Genomic DNA, 19,821 nt, shown 5'->3' with positions numbered 1-19,821 from the left:
AAGAAGTACGAGCCCAGGCAAGGCGAAGCTCCCTGCTAACGGCGGCATGCGCGTCTGAGAGCTGCCTCGAGCAGGCGGAGCATCTCAGCCACTGCCCGTGCCTGACACACAGCTCCGTGCCCAGGGCTCTGGGGCTCCCCTCCTGCAGCGGCACCTAAATAAGACAGGGCTTTGTGATCTCCAGAGAGAAGCACTCACCTATGCCCACCATGATACCGAGAGCTCAGCTTTGTAAAGACACCTTACCTGAAGCACGCTGAACAGTTATGGAAAACCTCACTGCTGAGGTCAGAGAAGCCATAAACATACTGCTAATACACACACCCCTTGATGCAAAGGAACTGAGACTGCAAGGCTTATAGCTAAACTCTAAGATGCTCATTTTCTTCTGTAAGCCTGCTAAGATGACAGTGTGGGATCTTTGTCTGAAGGATGCTCTGACCCACTGGAGCAGCCTCAAGTGCCTGAATCCTGGCCACTGTAGCTCTTTGGCCTCTACAGGCACCTGGCAGCAGAGCAAATGCTGGCAAACCCACGGCATGAAAACTTATCCCTTCACTGCCTTGGCTGTTCTGCGATCGGTGATCCAGGCTTGTAGCCACACATCCTGAGGGCTGGCCTTGGACAGGAGACCACCTGGAAACCGCAGGGACAGTGGGCACATGCCAGCACCCTGCTGACCACTGACCCTTCCTACCAACTACACGAGAACCGAGGGGGCTGCAAGACTACTTGCGCCTCCACTGTGGGCAACAGAAGCAGGAGAAAGGAGCCGTACCTGAGATGTCACAGTAGACCGTTTGTTGATAGACTCTGGCTTCTCGGGGTCTAAAGATCACATTAATTTCAGCTGAGGAATTTGGCCAGATATCTCCCTCCTGAAACAGAAGGAGACAGCAAACCATTTATCTTCAAACGTCACATTTCTTGTTTTCAACCACAGCCCTGTAGCCTTTATTTAGAGCATCAGTGAAGAGCGGGGAACAAGCAACACTTATCAACAAAATTTATGGGAGTTTGGAAGCAGCTGCAAAAAAACTTTATAAGTCTCCTACCTTTACTGGCATCTGGTAGAGGCGTTTTGTTAAATTAGGGCTATAACGAAGCAACCAAACTGGCTCACACTCCAGTAGCACCTCAGGAGCCAGCGGTCTGCCTGGGCTACGTGTTCTCTATAGGATGGCAGTTGAGTCAGAGCATGGAGAACCACCACGGATGGTAACCAGGACAGATGTAAAACTATGCAGTGCTGTGAACATGGTATTGCAACACTTCTGGCTGAAACACTTCTGGCCTCAGACAGGCTGCAACTGGCAGGTGGCATAAAATACAGATGGTGGATGTATGATGGTACAGCACAACCACTCCAGCTGTCGTACCCTGGCTTTGCTACAGCATAAAGCAAGGTGATACGGGAGGGGATGGCACACCGTGACTCACAGCTACACAAGTGGTCTCTCTGCAAGAGCCCAACCGTAAATACATGCAGATCCTATTTCTCCCTCAGCCCCTAAATAATGAGAATCTGCTAGATCTCCGCCAGTCTGAGTAAGAAAAAGCTGATCTTGAAAAGCCGGGCACCACCAACTGCTGGCCAAATCACCTGCTTTGCTTTGCAGAGGGGGAAGGCAATGGAAGGAAATCACTGCTCAAAGCAGTCAAAGAAACAAAAGGCAGAGCTGGCAAAAGAAGTACTAAAATGGCACTCAAAGTGCATCCTGTCAGCTCAGGGCACTTAGGAGAAAGGCAGTGCCAAAGCCAACAGCTGCCTCTTTCCATAAATAACTGAACCCACAGAGAGCCGTGGGGTGGACCACGGCTCCCACTGGAGATGGTGCCTTCCACCAAAAACCAAAGTGCTCTGCAGTAGCCTCTCATCTGGATGGGGAACAGCTTGGTTCCCCAGCTGAGGTGCAGATTTGCAACAACAAACAACAAACTGCAGCTGTGCCAACATTGGTGGCTCTCAGCCTTATATGGGATATAGGAGTAACTGAGAAGAGAAGATGATCCCCTTCCTTGAAAAAAAAAAAAAAATAGTTTCACCTATTTTAAAAGGAAGAAGAGGTTGAGATTATCCTAGGATTTACTCCAAGATGAAAAGGGATTTTGCATTGCTCGGACAGTGGGCATTCTTCATCTCAGACCATCCAAATACTCAGAACCAGGGCTCTGGCTGATTGAAGGATATGGGGTTTTGCTTGCATAAACAGAAAAAGCAAAAAAATTTCTGTACCTATGTGCAATGAAACTCAAAAAGTCCGTTTAAACCTGCCAGCCTTGTGTCCAGGCTCACAGATGACACTGGAAGGGAGATTCAGCCGTGGTATCCATCCAGGTTATGTGAAGAGATTGGTATGTCTGTGATCAAACTTGGGTTGAATTTGGCCTCCTTTCCACAGAGGACCATTTCATTTCTCAGGTCAATATGTGAACTGAGAGTGCTCTGATATCCTTTGTTAATCCCCATACGCTACGTGTAAGCTGTGCCCTTACTCATAATTACCGATAGCTCTCAACAGTGTAAGGACACTTATGAAGTGCCCTTAATTTATAGCCCTTGCAGCAGAGCTCAGCTTTAGGCAGCCTCTCGCTCTGTCAGGAGCCCACAGAAATGCTTTTTGCAACAAACTCGCAGCCTCACTAGAAACCTGGTGTTTTCTCTCGGCACATCAAGCCAGCTGATGCAGGGACCTGCCAAGTGACCACAGCCAGGGAGGAGAAGGAAGGGAGGTTCTCAGCTATCGCTTACCAGCGGCTCAAGGGTGAACACATCGTCGGAGAAAAGCATGGAGTCTCCTTGCGCCTTTGCCCGCTGGTTCTGGAAGGGGCGGGAGAGAAGGGAAAGGCGTTCTCGGAGAGCGGGCTCCCCCTTGCACTCCCTCAGACAACGATCCATCTCGTCCTCTTTCTGCCTCTGCAGCCTGCAGCCATGGGGAGAGACAAACCAAGCAGATAATTTAATGAGCAAAATATTTGCAGAGACTCGTGTGAGCGCAGGGGCAGCAAAGCGCTCGGGGAGGAACAGCAGCAGCTCAGCAAGGGGCTGACCCCAAGCCGTGGGGTCCCACACAGATCAGATTATCACTCGCTGTTCGCTGGCACGGCACGTAGTTTTACTCCATGCTTACAAGCTCAGAAGAGGTTTCTGAAAGCCAGCAGCCCTCGAGAGCCTCCCGGCTCAAAGTCTCTGCCACAACTGATGGAGAATCCACCAACAACCCCAACTGGCTTTTCCTACCACAGAGCTGCTTGGGGGAGGCAGATCAAGATGAAGGAGCACCCACTGCAGGGCTTCACTGGCAAGGGGAGACGCAGCTGGGTTTCAGCTGCAGGCTACTGGCATCACTCTTTTCTTCCCCTTTGGACCTGCAGGGATAAGCAAGCTAAATGTGCTCTCTGTGCCCTATACTGCCTTCCACCAGAGGATCCCAGAGCACTGTAAAAGCAAACCAATGAATTCAGGCATCGCACCACTTTGGTGAAACCAATGGCTTTATATGCATGGAAACAGAGGCCCTGAGAGGGGCAGGGACTTTGCCTAGCATCACCCACTAAAGAAGTCTGGACCAGCATCTCTGAATCCAAACCCTTACGTCTAGCCTTGAACCACCTTATCTTTTTCCTCTTTTTGGCCATCTCTGTAGGGCTTTGACGCAGTTAATCTCTCCCTTACTCGGTAGCTGTAGCAGAAATTATTCTAGAGTTTAAAGATCACAACCAAGAGATAAGGGAGCACGGCTACAGAGCAGTTGCTTCCTAGCTGGCATATCGCTGTCCCCTCTGCACGCTCCAGTCCCTGGCCATGAAGAACCAGCAGGTGACAACTCTGGGGGGATGAGTGGAAGGCTCCATGTGTAGCAGATCGAGGCAATGTAGTATAAACAGGATAGCAATCATCACCCACCTAAATTCAAATACAGTTCAAAAGGAAATACTGTCATGGACGTTACTAGCTGTACACAGACAGAGCCTCGGGCAAAGGCTGGCACCAGCGCCAAAACCACTTGCTTTGGCTCGCTCCCCTTGGAGTGCAGTGGGAAATGTTTCTCCATGGCTGACCTACAGTGCTGCGCGTGAGGAGGGCTTCCAGCCACCGATGAGCAACCCTCAACTCAACCTCCATCAACGGACAATAATTCCACCATTACATCCCAGAAAGTCCTGCAGGAGGGAGACAGAGCAAACCCCTGGATAGACCTTCTAATGATCCAGGTCTTCTGGGGTCACAGCCCAGAGCAGGGTCCTGCACTGCCTCCTCTCATGGAAAAAGTCCTCTCTGCTCTGAGATCTCAGAAGCTTCTCTGACAGCACGACAGTGGCCTTGGAGCTATGACCATCCCTGAGATTGCAAGTAGGAGGAAAAAAACATCCTGATCAGACTCTAGGACATAATCTGGCATGAGATCAAATGTAATTGGAAAAGAATCAGGTTGAAGTGAACTGTGGGGAAATCTGGTTGCCTCTGAGGGGAAAGAGGATCACTCAGGGTCCAATCTGAGACAGGCAGGTGAGAAGAGAGCGGTAAAGGAATGGTCCAGGCAAGTGCCCAGAGAAGGTAATGAGATTTTCTCTTAACGCACTGAGCTTGCATGGAAGTCACACACTGTGTAATTAAAAATAGAGAACAGTGGAAAACTAGTTTTGGCCTTCAAGGCATTTTTGACCTAATTATGTTGATCTTTATTGGCTCAGAAGCCCTTAGAAAGTGCTCCAGTTTAAGGCAGTTTCCTGATCAGCTATGAGCTAACTCCTATACACCTACATCCATGCAAGTCTGAAAAGTCCCACAAGGGTTCCCTTAATCACCCAAACTTTTAAGTGTCATTTCCAGTTCATCTCCCCGGGCTATAAGTGTTTCTCTGCTGCCTGAAAGGGGAATTTCAAAGCTTCACCACAGACACCGTTTGAAGAACCTGCCCCATCTCTCAGCACCATGAAGACACAGGCTGCTGCAGCCCAAATGCGCTCTGTCCTGTGCTGCCCTACCTTCCCTGCAGAACCCTTCACCTCCGAATTCTCCCCAGTCTCTGAGGAAGGGTAGAAATACCTCGTTGTGCTGGAAACCGGGACAGTGCAAGGCAATTCAACATCCTACAGCAGGATGGCCTCAACTTGCTGGGCCAACGAAGTACTTTACCTGCACATTACTGGAGAAGGAGCCTGCCACCTTATCAAAGCTGGAGTGGAAGAAGCTGCAGTGAATATCGTAACAGTTATGCTACCTGCAGCTATGTCAAGTGCTGCTACTCAGTGCAGTCCCAGGTAACGAGTGCTGACACTCTCCTCAGCCTCATGGACCCTCCATAGCCAGGGGTCTCTGGACCTCAGTGGTTTGGTGCTCCCACAAAGCAAATTTGCTCTCTGAGGAAATCCAGTCGTTGCAATCAGCCTTTCCTCCCCAAAACACCATCCTCAGCCGGAGTACGGATGGAGCTGGAATGGGAGGCACTGAGCTCCAGGGACACGTAACTGATGCCGTAGATGGTTTACTTGTCCTAAACCATTCAGTGCACCAACACCCCTTGAGGCCATATGTTAGTTTTACCCTTGAGCAGTGTATCTTACTGAAATGAATCTTTCAAACAAACCTCAGCTTCTGATAATCTTCCTCTTCCTGAGTAACAAAAGCCTTCCACTGGAAGTGGACTGTGATTTCACTCCGATTGTGGATGACCACAGATCTGTGGTTTGACAGCGTGAGATAAGTCTTCTCAACTGTCAGGGAGCTCCTGGCCAGCCCGATGTTGACATCTACAGCTGCTCCATAAAGGCTTGTGTGAATATCTTCACCTGGAAAAAAAGCATAGGGGAGTCTTTGCTCATCTCACTTGCTGATGGAAGTACGAGGAACAAAGCAAGCCACCAGTAACAGAAGAAATTGTTACAGCTTTTACCTGTATTAGCAGTTCCACAGATCAGCACATTTATCACATCCTGACAGCTGCCCGTGTACAGAATGAGGGTGTCCTGGGCACCACCGTCAGCACCTTATTTCTGGGTGTGTTTGTAGAGATTTATCCCCAAGGTCACAGTATTTACAGTGAGATTTTTCAGATGTGCTCAGGTGGCCTTTGGGTTGTCATCCCAATCAAGTCACAGGGAATTCTGCATCCAAGTCATTCAGGTGACTCTGAGGAGTCCCACCTCAGTCAGGGCTTGCCCAGTGTTGTGTCTCTCCTGACCCCTTGTTGCTGACAAGCAAAGATGCCTGGGGGCACGCGGGCAGGAAAGGGAGGTTCAGAGGAACAAGTGACAGCCCAGGGCAGGATGGGACACAGAAGAGAGCTTCACTGTGTTGCAGAAGCAGCGCCCTCACTTGCTGTGGGTTTGTGAAGACATGTCAAAACGAGACTGGTGGGGCATGGCCCACCCCAACCTGCCCATTACAGTCCTGCAAGCCCATTTCCTCAGCCGGGACCCTGTTGCTTATGCCTGAGTCTGCAAGTCTACACTGCGTCTTCCCAAGCTATCCAACGACCAGAGCGAGGGCATCTTTGCTTTCCACCTCAGACCCAGCCAAAGAGGGGAGTGTCCCGGGCTGTGCACATCAACTGACTAACGACTGGAGCCTTGCTGGAGTACCTGCCAGCACGTCACCCTCCCGAACAGACTCCCACCACAGGCTCCCTCATTTCCAGAGCTTTCAAACCTTCCTTCTTCCCAGCCAAGTAACTCCTGGCAGTCAAATGAGCTCAAACTTCAGTACCAAGCCCACTCTTCCTCTTGCAGGCAAGTGTTTCCCAGGTGAGATGCAAACAGCAAACATCAGACATGCTCTCTAGAAATGGCATTTCTGTGGAGTGGTGCTTAAAGCCTCAGAGCCAGCCCCAACGGACAAGTGCAGCAACCCGGCCATAGCCTGGAGAGCATCCCTCTGCAAAGGCAGAGCCTCCTCCTCACTGCACAGGTCACAGCAAGGCAGCCAGAGAATGGACCTGCCTTTAAACGGCTACCGTGCAACAACACAGGGAGAGAGCTGGATGTGCGCTGGGTGGACTCCTGAAATCCTAAGCCAGACACAACACTGCAGAATCACATTCATTCCAGGGAAAAAAAAAAAAAAAAAACGAGCCTCCTCTTTTGGGGGGGCACTGGGGAATGAAGCAAGACTCACCCTTACAACAGTAGATCTCTACAGTCATTCACTCATCTCCACACACAGAGAATTCAGCCTTCATGCCTGTATAGCCTCAATTTCTCTGCTCTTAAGGGAGTCTGGAGTGGTAGGGATTTGTGGCCAGAGATGAGTTACATTGCGAGGACAGCAGCAATGTTTACAAAGACTGGACAATCTGCTTTCTATAACGGACAATTGGCATACAAAAATAACTGACGTTCAGGAGGGTTACAGAGGTGGGTACGCTTTATAAGCATTGCCTCTCCCTCCACTGAGTCCTTGGCATATATTGGCAAGCAAAGGAGCCAGGAGCCAAGAAATGGGAGACATGCACAGTGCTTCAAGCTCGGGTTTATGGAAACATGAGCCAGCGCTCTACAACGATCAAGATGACAAACTACTGCAAAATAAACACCACGAAAACTATCATCGTCTCACTGTCTAAACCCATGGCCACATGCGTCCTGAAATACTGGGTATAGTTCTGATCTCAAAAAACAAGCTGAAGCCTTTGAAGCTAAATAGAGAAGGGCAGAAGGAACAATGAAAAGTATGAAGCAGCTTTTATAAGAAGATTGAATAGGACTCCTCATCCTAGAAATCATATGGGAGATAGATGGGAGAGGCTTGTAAAAGCATGAATGGCCTGGGAAACGTGAATAAGGAAAAATTGGTCACTATTTGTCATAAAACAGGAACCTGAGGGCCTGAAATAATGTTATTAGTCAGAAATTACACAAAAGTGGTAGTACTTTTCCAGGGAGTATTCCTTCCTTTGGAACACACTGCCACAGGAGGCTGTAGAGGCTAACAGCTGTAAATCCAGAGAGCAACTGGACAAATTCTTTGAAGATAAAGCCAGCAGAAGCTATAAGCAGCGATGAGAATAAAGCCTCCAGCACAGAAAAATGCTAACTCTAGAGCCCACGAGGGAGAAAGCATATGCACTGCCTGTTTCTACACAATTTGCTAAACATCCCCTATTGCTGCTCTCCCGGGGAGGAGCTGGGGACGCAGCCACCCCTGCGCTCCTGGCTGCAGGCACCGAGGACTCTTCTGAAGGCTGGAGGGTTTGCTGGAGCACCTTCTACCACAGAGAGCATTCGGCATCGTTCTGAATACATAAACCCACAAATCTCTGGGTCCAGGAGAGCATGCACAGCTGCCAGCGAGTCAGGAGGAAGCCACGGATCTGTCTGCCAGGCCGATGAGCTGACACAGAGAGCGGACCTGCCAGGGTCGGCCGTGGGCGGCTGCAGGCTTCATGACTTGGTGTCAAATTAGATGTGACATTTCATTTAAGACTCTTGGCTGTTTAATATATAAGTTTTTTTAAAAAACCCTCTGTACTGTAACAGTGACGTAGCACTAGGTATTTCACTTGACAGGGTAATGTCCATGGCGTGTGGTTTGGGATGCCTGGCTGCCATGAAAGCACATTTACTGAATCTAGATGTGTCAGCCCTATCGTTATTTACACAACATGGTCTTATTACAGGCTGTCAACTCTCCCATTCTTACACGTTTTTGATACATTTCCTACAGGTGGCAGGACACAGCTTTCTCTCTGCAACCTGAACAAAGCAATGCCTGAACTTGAAATTAAAAGCTAGACTTTTTATAGAGCAGTAGAGCAGACGCTTTGGGTTGTGCACTCCTGAGCGATGCTCTTTGACACAGCAGACACACCCCTGTGTTTTATCCCAGCATCCATCTGCGTGACTACGGACACAGGTATCTGAGCACACCATGATAACTTTTCACTATCTTGAAGTGAGAAATCTAGCATTGGGTCATCTTCTGTGGGGCTCCTGTTGTGCAGGGAAACAGACAAACAGAGAATTTACAGAACAGCTAAAACATCTTTCTGAATTCATCTAATACCACATGATCATCCTGGTGCAAGGGGGAATAATTTTCAGAGCAGTACAAACTGTTCTTAAACAGAAAGACAGATTTTGTTTAGCCTGAAAGTATAGCTCAATGAATGGATGAGCAAACCCTTGCACAAGATTTCAAAACAAATTTCAGGTTTTATGAAGAGTGCTTTCCTAGTATTCAACAGCTGGTACTTTCCTTCATTGATTACCGCTCTAAACATTAGGAAGCTGGTACCCAGATTGATTAGACTGAACAGAAACAAAACAGCACCCTGATGCATTTTGTCTTCACCAAGACATATTCTTCCTCTATCCCTGTGTCTCCCTCTCTGCTGAATTTGGATTTTAAATCTTTTTAGGAGTGAATGACAGTCAAATTTGGAATATTTAGGTGGCATGGAAAGCAAGTGTAATTTCATTTGCCCAGTTTGTCAGAAGACAGTGCCTTGCTCTCATCTCTTCTATGAACGCAGCTGGAGAGAGACAGGTCCTGCTGCTTTTTCACTGAAAATACAAGCAAGCAATGAAAGCAGAGCTCTTCACTCAAAAGGATGTTACTGTACCCCCATATCGACCTATGATAAGTAATTCTTTTGCTCCTGCTACTATCATACCCAGCTGCCTCCACTGCCGGCATATCCTTGTTTTTCAAACAGCGTGCAGAGGTCTCTGTTACCACTTCACCGCCGGAGAAGCGAGTCACTTCACCAGGCTAAGCGATCTCTGGAAAGCTGGAGAAGTCACCTACAGCCTGATCCAGCCCCCCCACCATGTGGTTTTTGCTGCGTCTCCCACAGAGCTACCACTAGATCAGAGCCAGGAGCACTGCTCTGAGCTGTTTCACTGTTGGGAAGCTAATGGCTTCACCTACAAGATGCACCGAGTCTCCGCCGGCCTGAGAAAGGCCGTCTGTCCGTCCCCACGCTTGTATTTCCAGCCCTAGAGCAAAACATAGAGCAGCGACAGTCATTTGTAAGTGCTCCTCCGAGGTGGTGTTCAGGAGCTGCCTTCAGACATCATTAAACCATCACGTTATTTACTCCAGACCTCGTTCACAAACCTCACCACTAAATAACTGCTGCTGCTAACACAGGTGTTTCTAAAGAACCATTCCCAGGCTACAACAAAGCTCAGAGCATCCTCGTCATTACTGTGGCCACAGGTATTGCTGTAACGGTCAGAGTCCCCAGCACGGCCCCGGCCTCGGCAAAGCACCCACTGAGCCCACGCAGCACAGTGCAAGAAGAGGGTCTCTACCCCAGAGGCCCTGCAAGGAGCCATAAGACAACAGATGGGATGAAAAGGGAGGTGGAGAGCAGTGACCAGCCAGCAGTGCTCCACAGGACAGGCTGCAGGCTCTTCAGACAGCTCTCCTGCACGTTAAGTCATCTCCTCTGCAGTCAGGCTCTTGCTGTGCATCCTTCTGTGACCGAGCACCCACAGCATTCCCCATCACCCCCTCTGCACTGTGCTTAGGAAGAACTGTTTGCCTCCTTCCAGGATGAAATACTCCGGCACAGGAATATCTGGGAGCCAGCACGGAGGCTTTGTGCTGCCCAGCATGAAGGAGCTTCGCAGAATGTATTGAAAAGGATGATGAAACAGTCGGATGATGAAAGACCACTGCCGCATACCCAGGATGCCGCGGCCTATTTTTAATCATTATTGCTACTACAGTAACGATACGCTGGGGTACCTGACTGGCTGAAACATTGCTTTTGGCCATGGGGAAAATAGTGCAGGAACTTCCATTCCGATTGCCTGGCAAAGACATGCCCAATAGACCGCCTAATAAATCAGTCACCCTTCAAGCTGCTCTTCTGCTTCTCAGCAGATGCTGATTGATCCACAAGGAAAGGAGGCTAATGAATGGTCAGTTCTGCCCTGAAACACATCCCCCGTTAATGACACTTCAGAACATGTCAGTGATTTCCACTGATGAGAGAGTAGACAAGCTGCGGTCAAGGATGACCTGCAAAGAGATGAAAACCACGTTCTTCCAGAAATCTTTCATGTGCTAAAAATGGGGTATGCACCGTCACGCAGAAGTCTGTTTCTGTGCATGCCTGAGGATGAACAAAACAGCCAGAGGAGATTTTTAACTTCCAAGTGACCCTCCTAGTACATACACCCCAGTCTGTGCTCACGCAGCCAACTCCATGGGTTGCTGAGCAGGGTTTTTGTTCGGAGGGGTGTTATGGAGTTGTGGAGCTACAAAGCTGTGCAAAGAAACCTCAAGCAAATGAAGCACAAACTTAATTCCCCTTCATCTACCCTCAAAGTGACAGATCATCTCTCTTGAAACACAAGGCCCTGGAGAGGGGGCCATACTCTGCAAGGAGCAGAACGGCCTTGTCAAAAACAGTATAAGAAAAATTCATTATTACAAGCAGTTCTAGAAGAGGGGAACAAAGACAGGAAACAGTTGTTACCTATTAGCTGTTTTGACAGAAACGAACACTTTGGAGACCAACTAGACTCACCCATCAATCTAAGTGATTTGAACTATAAAAGCATATAACCAATCAGTTGTATAAAGTATTAGTTACCAGTCCTCGGTCTGTTGCAGTGCTGCTACTATTAAGATGCAAAGACAACATATAATTGCACAAACTCCTATTTACACTTCTTTTGCCTACAATATATGACTCCCTCCACTCACTTTGAAGCAGACGTACAAGAACATAAAAGTCTGACAGAAACCAGCCACACTGCCGGGAATTCTCACAAGCGAAGGGAAAAAAGCACAACGTGCACTCACCACCTACGACAGGCAGAAAGAAAAATCCCTTTGCAAAGTTTTTAAATGCCTGATAGCCCAAGGCAAATCTAGAGAAGCCTCTTGAACAGCATCAGTCTGGCTTACACCTTGGGATAACACGGGAAACAAGATCTTCTTTAAAAACTCACAGAACAATGTAAGTTTCTAACCATCTGCCAGCACTAAACACAAATAAAAAAGAATTACATCGGTTAGTGCACTACAGGGAAGCTTTGGATTCAAAAGGGGCTGCTGCTTAGGAAGCGGAAGATTTCCCCACCTCTTAGCACTTGTAAGCAGCTACTATAAATCTGCCTGGTGTGGAAGGAATGGAGAAGTGCATGAAGATGAACAACTGCGGACTGGAGTGGCAGTGGCACACAGCGGTGGCCGTCAGAAGCTCACGGTCTGTTGCCATGAATTTAGCTCAACAGTAACTTAACGCTGCTCACGGCAACATCAGAGCCCCTGTAAACACTGGCACAAGACTAAGATTAAAACCAGAAAATGTTTTCGGTATTCCCACCCTGGTATCCTGCACAATACAGGGACGACTCAAGTACGTAACGAGGTAGGGAGTTTGCTCAGACAAGTACTGAGCCTCCTCCATTCTGGCTGAAGTCAGTGCAAATTGAGAACACTCAGCAACTTGTTGGAGTGATCTCAGGAATGGAAAATGCAGCACAACAAGGGCTAAACCTCAGTTAAACCCTGCTGCCTGGCCACATGCCTCAGTGGATTTACAAAGGAGAAAAAAGAGAAAGGAAAAGGCTTGATCCAGAGACTACATCAAGAGGATTTTCATTTCATTTTCAAACAAGTTCCTGGAAGCCACTGATTGCAATGCCAGCCTTGCAAGACAGATGACAAGACCCTTGGTCAACAGGGGGTTCTTAAAGGAAAGAGAACAGAGCTCTACAAAGGTGGTTGTTTTCTCCAAAGCCTACACAAAACCACAGATGACTATCACAGCAAGGCAGTGCTTTTCTCGGATGCTTTATCCTTCTGGGTAGCTGAGATGTTCAGAGGTGCTGGCACGTCCACGCTACAGTTACTTATTCAGCTTCAAACAGCAGTAAACAACCAGGGCTGGGATTTCATGAGTTTCCTGCATGTGTACACTAACACACTGCCAAGCCCTTGCATGGGTGGCCTCATTTACCAAAGTAAGCCGGTTCAGCCAAACCCAGCACCAATTTTTCCCGAAGAAAGGGATTCAGCATCCCGACACGTTTACATTCCCAGCTGGAGTATGAGCTGGGATTTTTCACACCCAGACCCATGTACATGGGGGAAATGGAGGAGTTTGGACATGTAAAGCAGTGAAGGTCAAATTTTCATTGTAAATCATTATGCTCTTAGCAGCAAAGACATTTTCTTCACAGTCACCTGTAAAGTTTGTAGCAACACGACTACCACCACATAGACAGTCTATCCAGGGGACAACACCTGTACTCCTAACCAGGACAGTCTAAAGGACACACAATTCTAATCAACCAAATAGCAGGCAAAGGGAAGAGCTCCATGTTTGCTTAAGCAATGCTAGGGACAGATTTGACTCAAGTTCAGCAAAAACTAAACCCACGCAACATGCACCTGATCCTGCGTCAGTCACACTAACAACAGTGTGATTCACTGAGAACTGCTGCCACTTGTGAGCAAGTCAATACAGACACACAGTAAAGCAAGGAAAACGCCTCCCAACACCCTACACTGATATTTTGCTCTTAGTGCCTCTGTTTCATAAGAAACAGTCTGTTGGTGGCTCTGAAAGAGCAACCCAGCTGCTTTTTGTATGCGAGTCACAGGGAGTCTGACTTAGCGCAGGACAAATCAGCCAGGTTGGGTAACATTGTCTGCTGCTCTGCACTACACCTGCAACAAGCAGCTTTTAAGACTGATTAAATGTTTGGTTTCACTTCAGCAATTAATCTCAGCAGCATTTTACTTATTTGTATGCTTCAAAGTTTGAGAGACAATCCCTTAATTATTCCTTGCTCTCCTTCTCAGTCTGTGGTTTATTGAAAAATAACTGCAGCGCTGTACTGACAGGCAGGAACGAATCCTGCCTTCATCTCCCAGGTGGCTGCACCATGTTCCGGGGAGGTTGCCTATCCCAGAGCCAGCAGACAGTTTGGTCCCTGTGGCCTATCCATGAAAATCACTTTTGCAAAGATTAACCATGGAGGAATCAGGTGTTTCAGTAAGAACAAGACTCAGGTTTTCAAAGCAAGCTGTGAAGATCCATCCTGGCCCTGGATTCTTCACTTGGACTTTTCATTTCTCATGGTATAAACCCCACAGCCCTAACCTCTAGTGTAGTTAGCCCTGATCTAACCCAGAAAAAGATCTGTCCCTCTGAAGTTTATCCTATAGGTTCCCTATATGCATACAAACGAGGCACCTTTTGTCGTTCTCTGAAATTTCAGTAGTTCTGTCAAGAAAGTGTTACCCAAACCAATGAGCTTCTCTGAGTGAGCACAAACCATTCTCTGTGAATGTGTCATTGACTGAAAAATATTAAACAAAGCTGTGATAACTCAGAAGCCTACAAAGACCATTTGGAAGACATAGGAGCATTTCTAGAACTTCTACAAACTCAAGACAATAAAATGCTCGTTGCTGGGCTAAAGCATCACAGCAGCACCCAGGTGAGGACATCACACTTCCCAGGACCGAAGTTCAGGAACAGGGACAAAACAAACTTCTCTTTCAGGCAAGAGAAAAGGCACACCAAGTGCATTCAGGCAACTGAGGAAGTGTCTCGACCAGCATCCCAAGATACCTCTGCTGAACCAAGGCAGACAGAGGCATTTTAACATCACACCTTTTTCTTGAGTTTTTCCCACTTACTCTTAAAGTGACTTATAAAGCTGACAGCATTTCTGTGGCCTGAGCTTGGCTTCTCGTACCCTAGTATAAATTTTATACCTATCTCGGGAGGCAGCGAGCACTCCCTGCCAAACCCCAAGAGCCCTCAAGTCCTGGCTGCTTCAGTCCTGATGCTGTGAAGTGTGGGATGTAGGTGGGTAGAGGGCAACATAAAAAAAGGGTCTGTGGCAAGACAACGGAGAAGCAGTACAGGGGACAGAGGTGTGTAAGAGACAGGGGGCATTTAGAGAGAGTCCAACAGAGACATGCATTCCCCACGTTACACTTCAAACAGAGCATTGTCTAGGAATAAAACTTCACACCTGCATGTGCACACTGCAATGGAGAATCAAGGTTCCTCCTTCCTCCACTCAGCAACTCCCAGCAAAGCAGCCTGCCAAAAATCTCATTCCTGCTTGAGGGGATCCACTTTAACAACCCCCTAAACACCAATTATTTGTCACTTTTTCCCTGAGGTAAAGGACAGGGGAGGCACACCTGGAGAGGGAATTAAGGTGGCTGCGGCAATGGGAAATGATGGTAGATGACTGTCACGGGGGGCGTGTTGGGTGAAGAACACCGTGCTGACACCAGGGATGGACCAGCACACAGCCACACAGGACACACAGAACAGACTCAGCCTTTGCCCCTTATCTGCTCCCTTCTAAGCACTGAAACGTGCAGAGGTTTTGAAAGAAAAGCTTTTAGAAGTAGTTTGCAAAGGAAGTTTAACATTATTCTGCTTAGAAAGGGCTCTGTTCTGAAGGATGCAGAGAGCGTGCACCACGCAGTGCCCAGCACTTACCTGTGTCATAGTGAACTACCAGGGAACCGGAATGATCCCCGGTCTTCAGCGGGTGAAACTCCACTGTTACTTGCATGGCATCGCCAATCCCAAGAGTCCCGATGGAGGGATCCACAGAGAAGGGGCTGCAACGCAGAGAAAGAGACACATCAGGGCTACTGTGGGCGATTCGGGGACTATACTCCTTTTGCAGTCTACTCCACTTCAGCTCACTTGTGCAAGCAAGAAGCAAACAAGCCACAGTCAGTAGAAAAAAACAGAACATAGAGGATCAGAAATGGCTCTACTGACTCTCACTTCTGAAGAGTTCCAGCTCTCTGAACATCCTGTGGTGTCAAACGACCTCAGCTCCCCCATACTCTGCATCCCCTTCTCTGCAGGGAGGCTCAGGAGTCCAACCGCTAGCAATACAGCCAGAGGATGGGTTTTGAGGAGCACAGAGATGGTGAGAGCTATCTGCCTGCACAACTTGACACTGACTTCCTCAGGAATCTGTCTTTTCCTGCCACCTATAAACTCCACCTCAAGAGATGCAAATGTCAGGGCATTACCTGTCCCAGGGAGACTGCAGCCTAGGAATCAGACAGGGAGAATAAGTGTCTTTCTGGAAGACCAGAGAATAATTATGGTTTAAATTGCCGAATTCATTTTTTTACCTTGAAAACATCCTAGTTTAGCCTAAGAAAGGGCACGTTTCATCGGCATTACAATGAAAGCTGCTCTACGAAAAGGAACAATCAGAAAAAGATGAATAAGTGCAAACGCAGATTAGAGCGACACAACAACATGGAAACAAGACACGGGAGGAGGATCCCATGTACAGCCTGAACCATTAAACCCCTGGATACATGAAGTGCCACTACCAGGAGCACGTCAAGGCGAGTTTAACAGGAGGTTTTCTGTGTATTCACAAGCACTGCAATCTGGGACTCTGGGTTGTAATCCAAGCTCAATAACTGTTTGCTTGGCCCACCAGGCAAATTCTGTGCAATGCATTGGAAATAATTATGAAAATTTGTTGGGGTACTTTGGACTTAATATGAGCAATTATGATTTGTCACCGGGTAAACGGCTCTTGTCTGACAGACACCAAACTCAGTGCTTTAATGCAAAGGGACAAGTCAGGTGAAACATGCTTCTGCAGCTGGGCTTCGTGGCTCTTCTACAGCCCCACTTAGAAAACAAAAGTTATTGGTTTTAGTGCTTTGCTGGTGGTCAATTTGTCACCTTAAAAACATGTTCTGGAGAGTTTCACCATGATTAGAGAATGCAACACACACAAAAATATTGAGAACAACTGGAGCCATGCGCAAGCTGAACTTTGTTCATGTAAGTAGTGACAGCTGATGAAATTGCTGGAGTTTCTGCTCATTAAGGAGATATCGCTGCAATTAGGGGCCTGACCTGCTCCCATTACAACCAGCGAGAGCATTGCCACCGAAGCACGGGGCCTGCAACGTTTGTGTGCTGGACCTGAGACTCTGGAGAGAGAGGAGGGAAGACAAGGCACCACCAGCCTCAGAACTGGGCTGTTCTACACGGTCCTGCATCCGCACTGATGGTTATGCCAGGACTGCTGCAGGTCTCTGGAGGGCTTGGGTGGGGTCATTGCCTGGTGTGGGAAAGGCAGAGATTTTGGTTTTTCCTTTTTTTTTTTTTTTTTGTTTCAGAAATGTTGCCAGAACAGAAAAGCTGCTAGTTAAGGGGGATCCCGGGCAACACTTCAGCACTACCTCCCATCCCATCACCTTCCTACTCCTTCCCCATGTCTACATACTCCTGCCCTCAGATGGATGGGATAGGATGGGAATAGCACTCCTGAAGATATCTTCATCTCTTCAAATTATCAGAAGAAGAGGATCCAACCAAGTTCAGGACTCAGTTCTCAGGACTGAGAAACGAAGCACAAATCAGACACTGCATGTCCTACATCCCACCCCATGCTGTACCCACAAGACAACTCTCTTACTGCTGTGGCAGGAGCTTGTTATTCCTCACATGGACCTGGTTCTCCAAGACCCAAAGATGCAAACTCCACGGTTAAACTTAACTCCCCTGAATTTCAGTCACCGTCACTAAGCTGTTGTCTACAGATAAGAAGAGATGCTAAGGAGACATCCCTGACACATTGTCATAGCCAAATGAAAACCACTGCCGAGAGATGACACTAGCGGGATAGACGCTGGCTTTTTATCCATTAAGTGTGAGCTGTTCTTTAGGATAATTCTCATCCTGTTAGATCTGCCCTTCTAATGAATCACTACTGCTCCTGAAAGACACAAAAGATAAGGTTTGGAGGTTTTTCAATAGCTCGATTTCTTCTGACATGCTTTTTAACTATGTCCATTTGTAGGTTTGCTTTGTTGTACGACATCTAAACTTTCACAAGTCCAGATCTCCCAATGGCACCTTGCAGTCCCCAGCTTGTATAAACTTATCTAGCCACACCAATTTAGGAGAGACCTGCCCATCAGTACTTGCCGAGATCTTGCCTGTTATTGCCCTTCAGAAAGAAAGCAACACTAGATTTGTAAGCAATTTCATAATGATATATTTTGGCATTTACATCTTGCTTCCTTTCACCATCTTGACAGTTGGGCATCCCATGATGATACCAAAGGCCAAATACTCCTGACAGAATTGAGAAACATGACTGACAAGTGAACAAAGCTGGCAGTTCTGTGGCCCAGGCTCTCAAACCACCATGCCACCTGTTCTCCTGCAACCACACCTTTGGCACATGCAGTGTGCAAGGAGGCTGCAATACACTTCAAGTGCCGTGGCGTGTTTATCTTCTGCAGCCAACCTTTCTTTGGTCTACTGGTGCATTATAAAATCATTTGAGTTTGGGAGAATTGATTTCATTACAAGCTACCTCCAAACCCAAGGAAGACAGTAAAATTACTGGTGATTGAATTGCCTCTTCTGTCCACTAAGATCTATTGCAGGAAAAAAAACAAAGGTCGTTTAATCTTCGCATATATTATTTTTTAGTAATGGTATAACAGCCAAAGTCAAGCAGTATAACTATTCCAGTAAACCCAGTCTGCTACAGTCAAAGCATCCAAGACTCCATCTCTGTGCTGAGAAATCCTGTGTGGAGTCAGCATCTCGCAAGTTCTGTATTTCCCTCTTTCACTGCACCTAGGCTCTATTTTCATGTCCTTGGATGGTCTTTGCACGTCCTATGGTAACTGGCCAATCTCACGCCTCCAGGTAGCGTATGGGTACTACAGGGAGGGATGCAAGGGGGCTCGAGGCACTGTGCCTCGCAGGATCATTTCCTGAGCTTTCAGAGCTTGGTGGGGACATTCCTAAATGGATCTTATCTCGGACTGATCCCCTCTAGCCCCATAGCATGGCATAGCACAACGTCAGCAATGTCAGGAAAAGGCAGTGCTGCACTGAGATCTGCTTCCAGACACCATTTTCAACTGGAATGCACTGGAATGACACTTATCTCTGTGAATGTCATGGAGCAGAAACTCATTATCCTGCCTTAACAATGCGACAACAGGAAGAGACTTTCTCTATTTATACTATCGTTATTTTTTATTACCATGCTATGCAGTTAAGAGCTGGGTATGGACATGCAGAGGGAGGAGAGGCACAAAGCCAGACTGCATAACAGGGAGGGCTTTGGTGGTTTTCTCCCTTCATGAAAAAGTGGTCAAAATGCAGCCATGCTTCTGGTAGAAACCATAGCAAGGGAGAGCTCCGAACGGGGAACAGCAGAAGGATGCTGAATTGGCCCCACGGCTTCACTTAAGAGCTCTTCCCTGGAGGGAAATGCACAACAGAAAACATCAAAGCCTTTAGATAAATGAGTAACAGGCAGGGAAAGTCATCATGAAGTGACCAGATGCAAGAGCTGAGCTCTCAGTACCGAGGGGAAAGGTTAGGATTGGAGATGGGCTGAAAAATGCACTGAAGGTGAAGGCAAACAGGTTATGCTTGGTGCCACAGAGAAGGAAATCCAGAGAAAAGCTGCAAAGAAACACGATATGAACAGCACGATGGACTAGGAAATGGTGGCATCTGCAGCTGACTTGTGAATGGGCAAGAGCCTGAATATGCTCAGGCCAGAAAGCACAAGTTTAAATTGTTTAGATAGAGAATAAAGGATACAGAGGTCACCTGATGGATCTAAGCTTAGACAGATCTCTCACTCCCTTCTACACCACTAATCATCCTCCTCCTCCTCCTCTCACATGCAAGCATGTGTTTTTAAATACTCTTTTAAGAGTATTTAAAAAGAAATCTGAATGAAAGTCAGGGCAACTTAATTAGAATAAAATGCTACTTATATTCAAAGATTTAAATCATCTGTTTGAAATTTCAAAGTGGCTTTCAAAAGTTCATAATGAAATGGAAGAGATGGCAG

General features: G+C 47.5%; 1 protein-coding gene across 1 annotated transcript in view; it reads right to left on the bottom strand.

Moving 5' to 3' along the window:
- The window catches only part of LOC141935864 (hydrocephalus-inducing protein homolog), a 91,017-nt gene that overhangs the window by 56,993 nt on the left and 14,203 nt on the right, over positions 1-19,821 (bottom strand). The window contains exons 6-9 of the mRNA XM_074852511.1: positions 15,438-15,562; positions 5,597-5,793; positions 2,753-2,878; positions 779-878 (exon numbers count right to left, since the gene is read on the bottom strand). Of these exons, the coding sequence (XP_074708612.1) occupies positions 779-878; positions 2,753-2,878; positions 5,597-5,793; positions 15,438-15,562 (548 nt within the window). The remainder of the gene's footprint in view (positions 1-778; positions 879-2,752; positions 2,879-5,596; positions 5,794-15,437; positions 15,563-19,821) is intronic.

This window comes from Strix uralensis, chromosome 29 (genome assembly GCF_047716275.1).
Source record: "Strix uralensis isolate ZFMK-TIS-50842 chromosome 29, bStrUra1, whole genome shotgun sequence".
NCBI classification, from domain to species: Eukaryota; Metazoa; Chordata; class Aves; order Strigiformes; family Strigidae; genus Strix; species Strix uralensis.
Note: the sequence above shows the minus strand (reverse complement) of the source record. Positions and strands in the feature narration are given on the sequence as shown.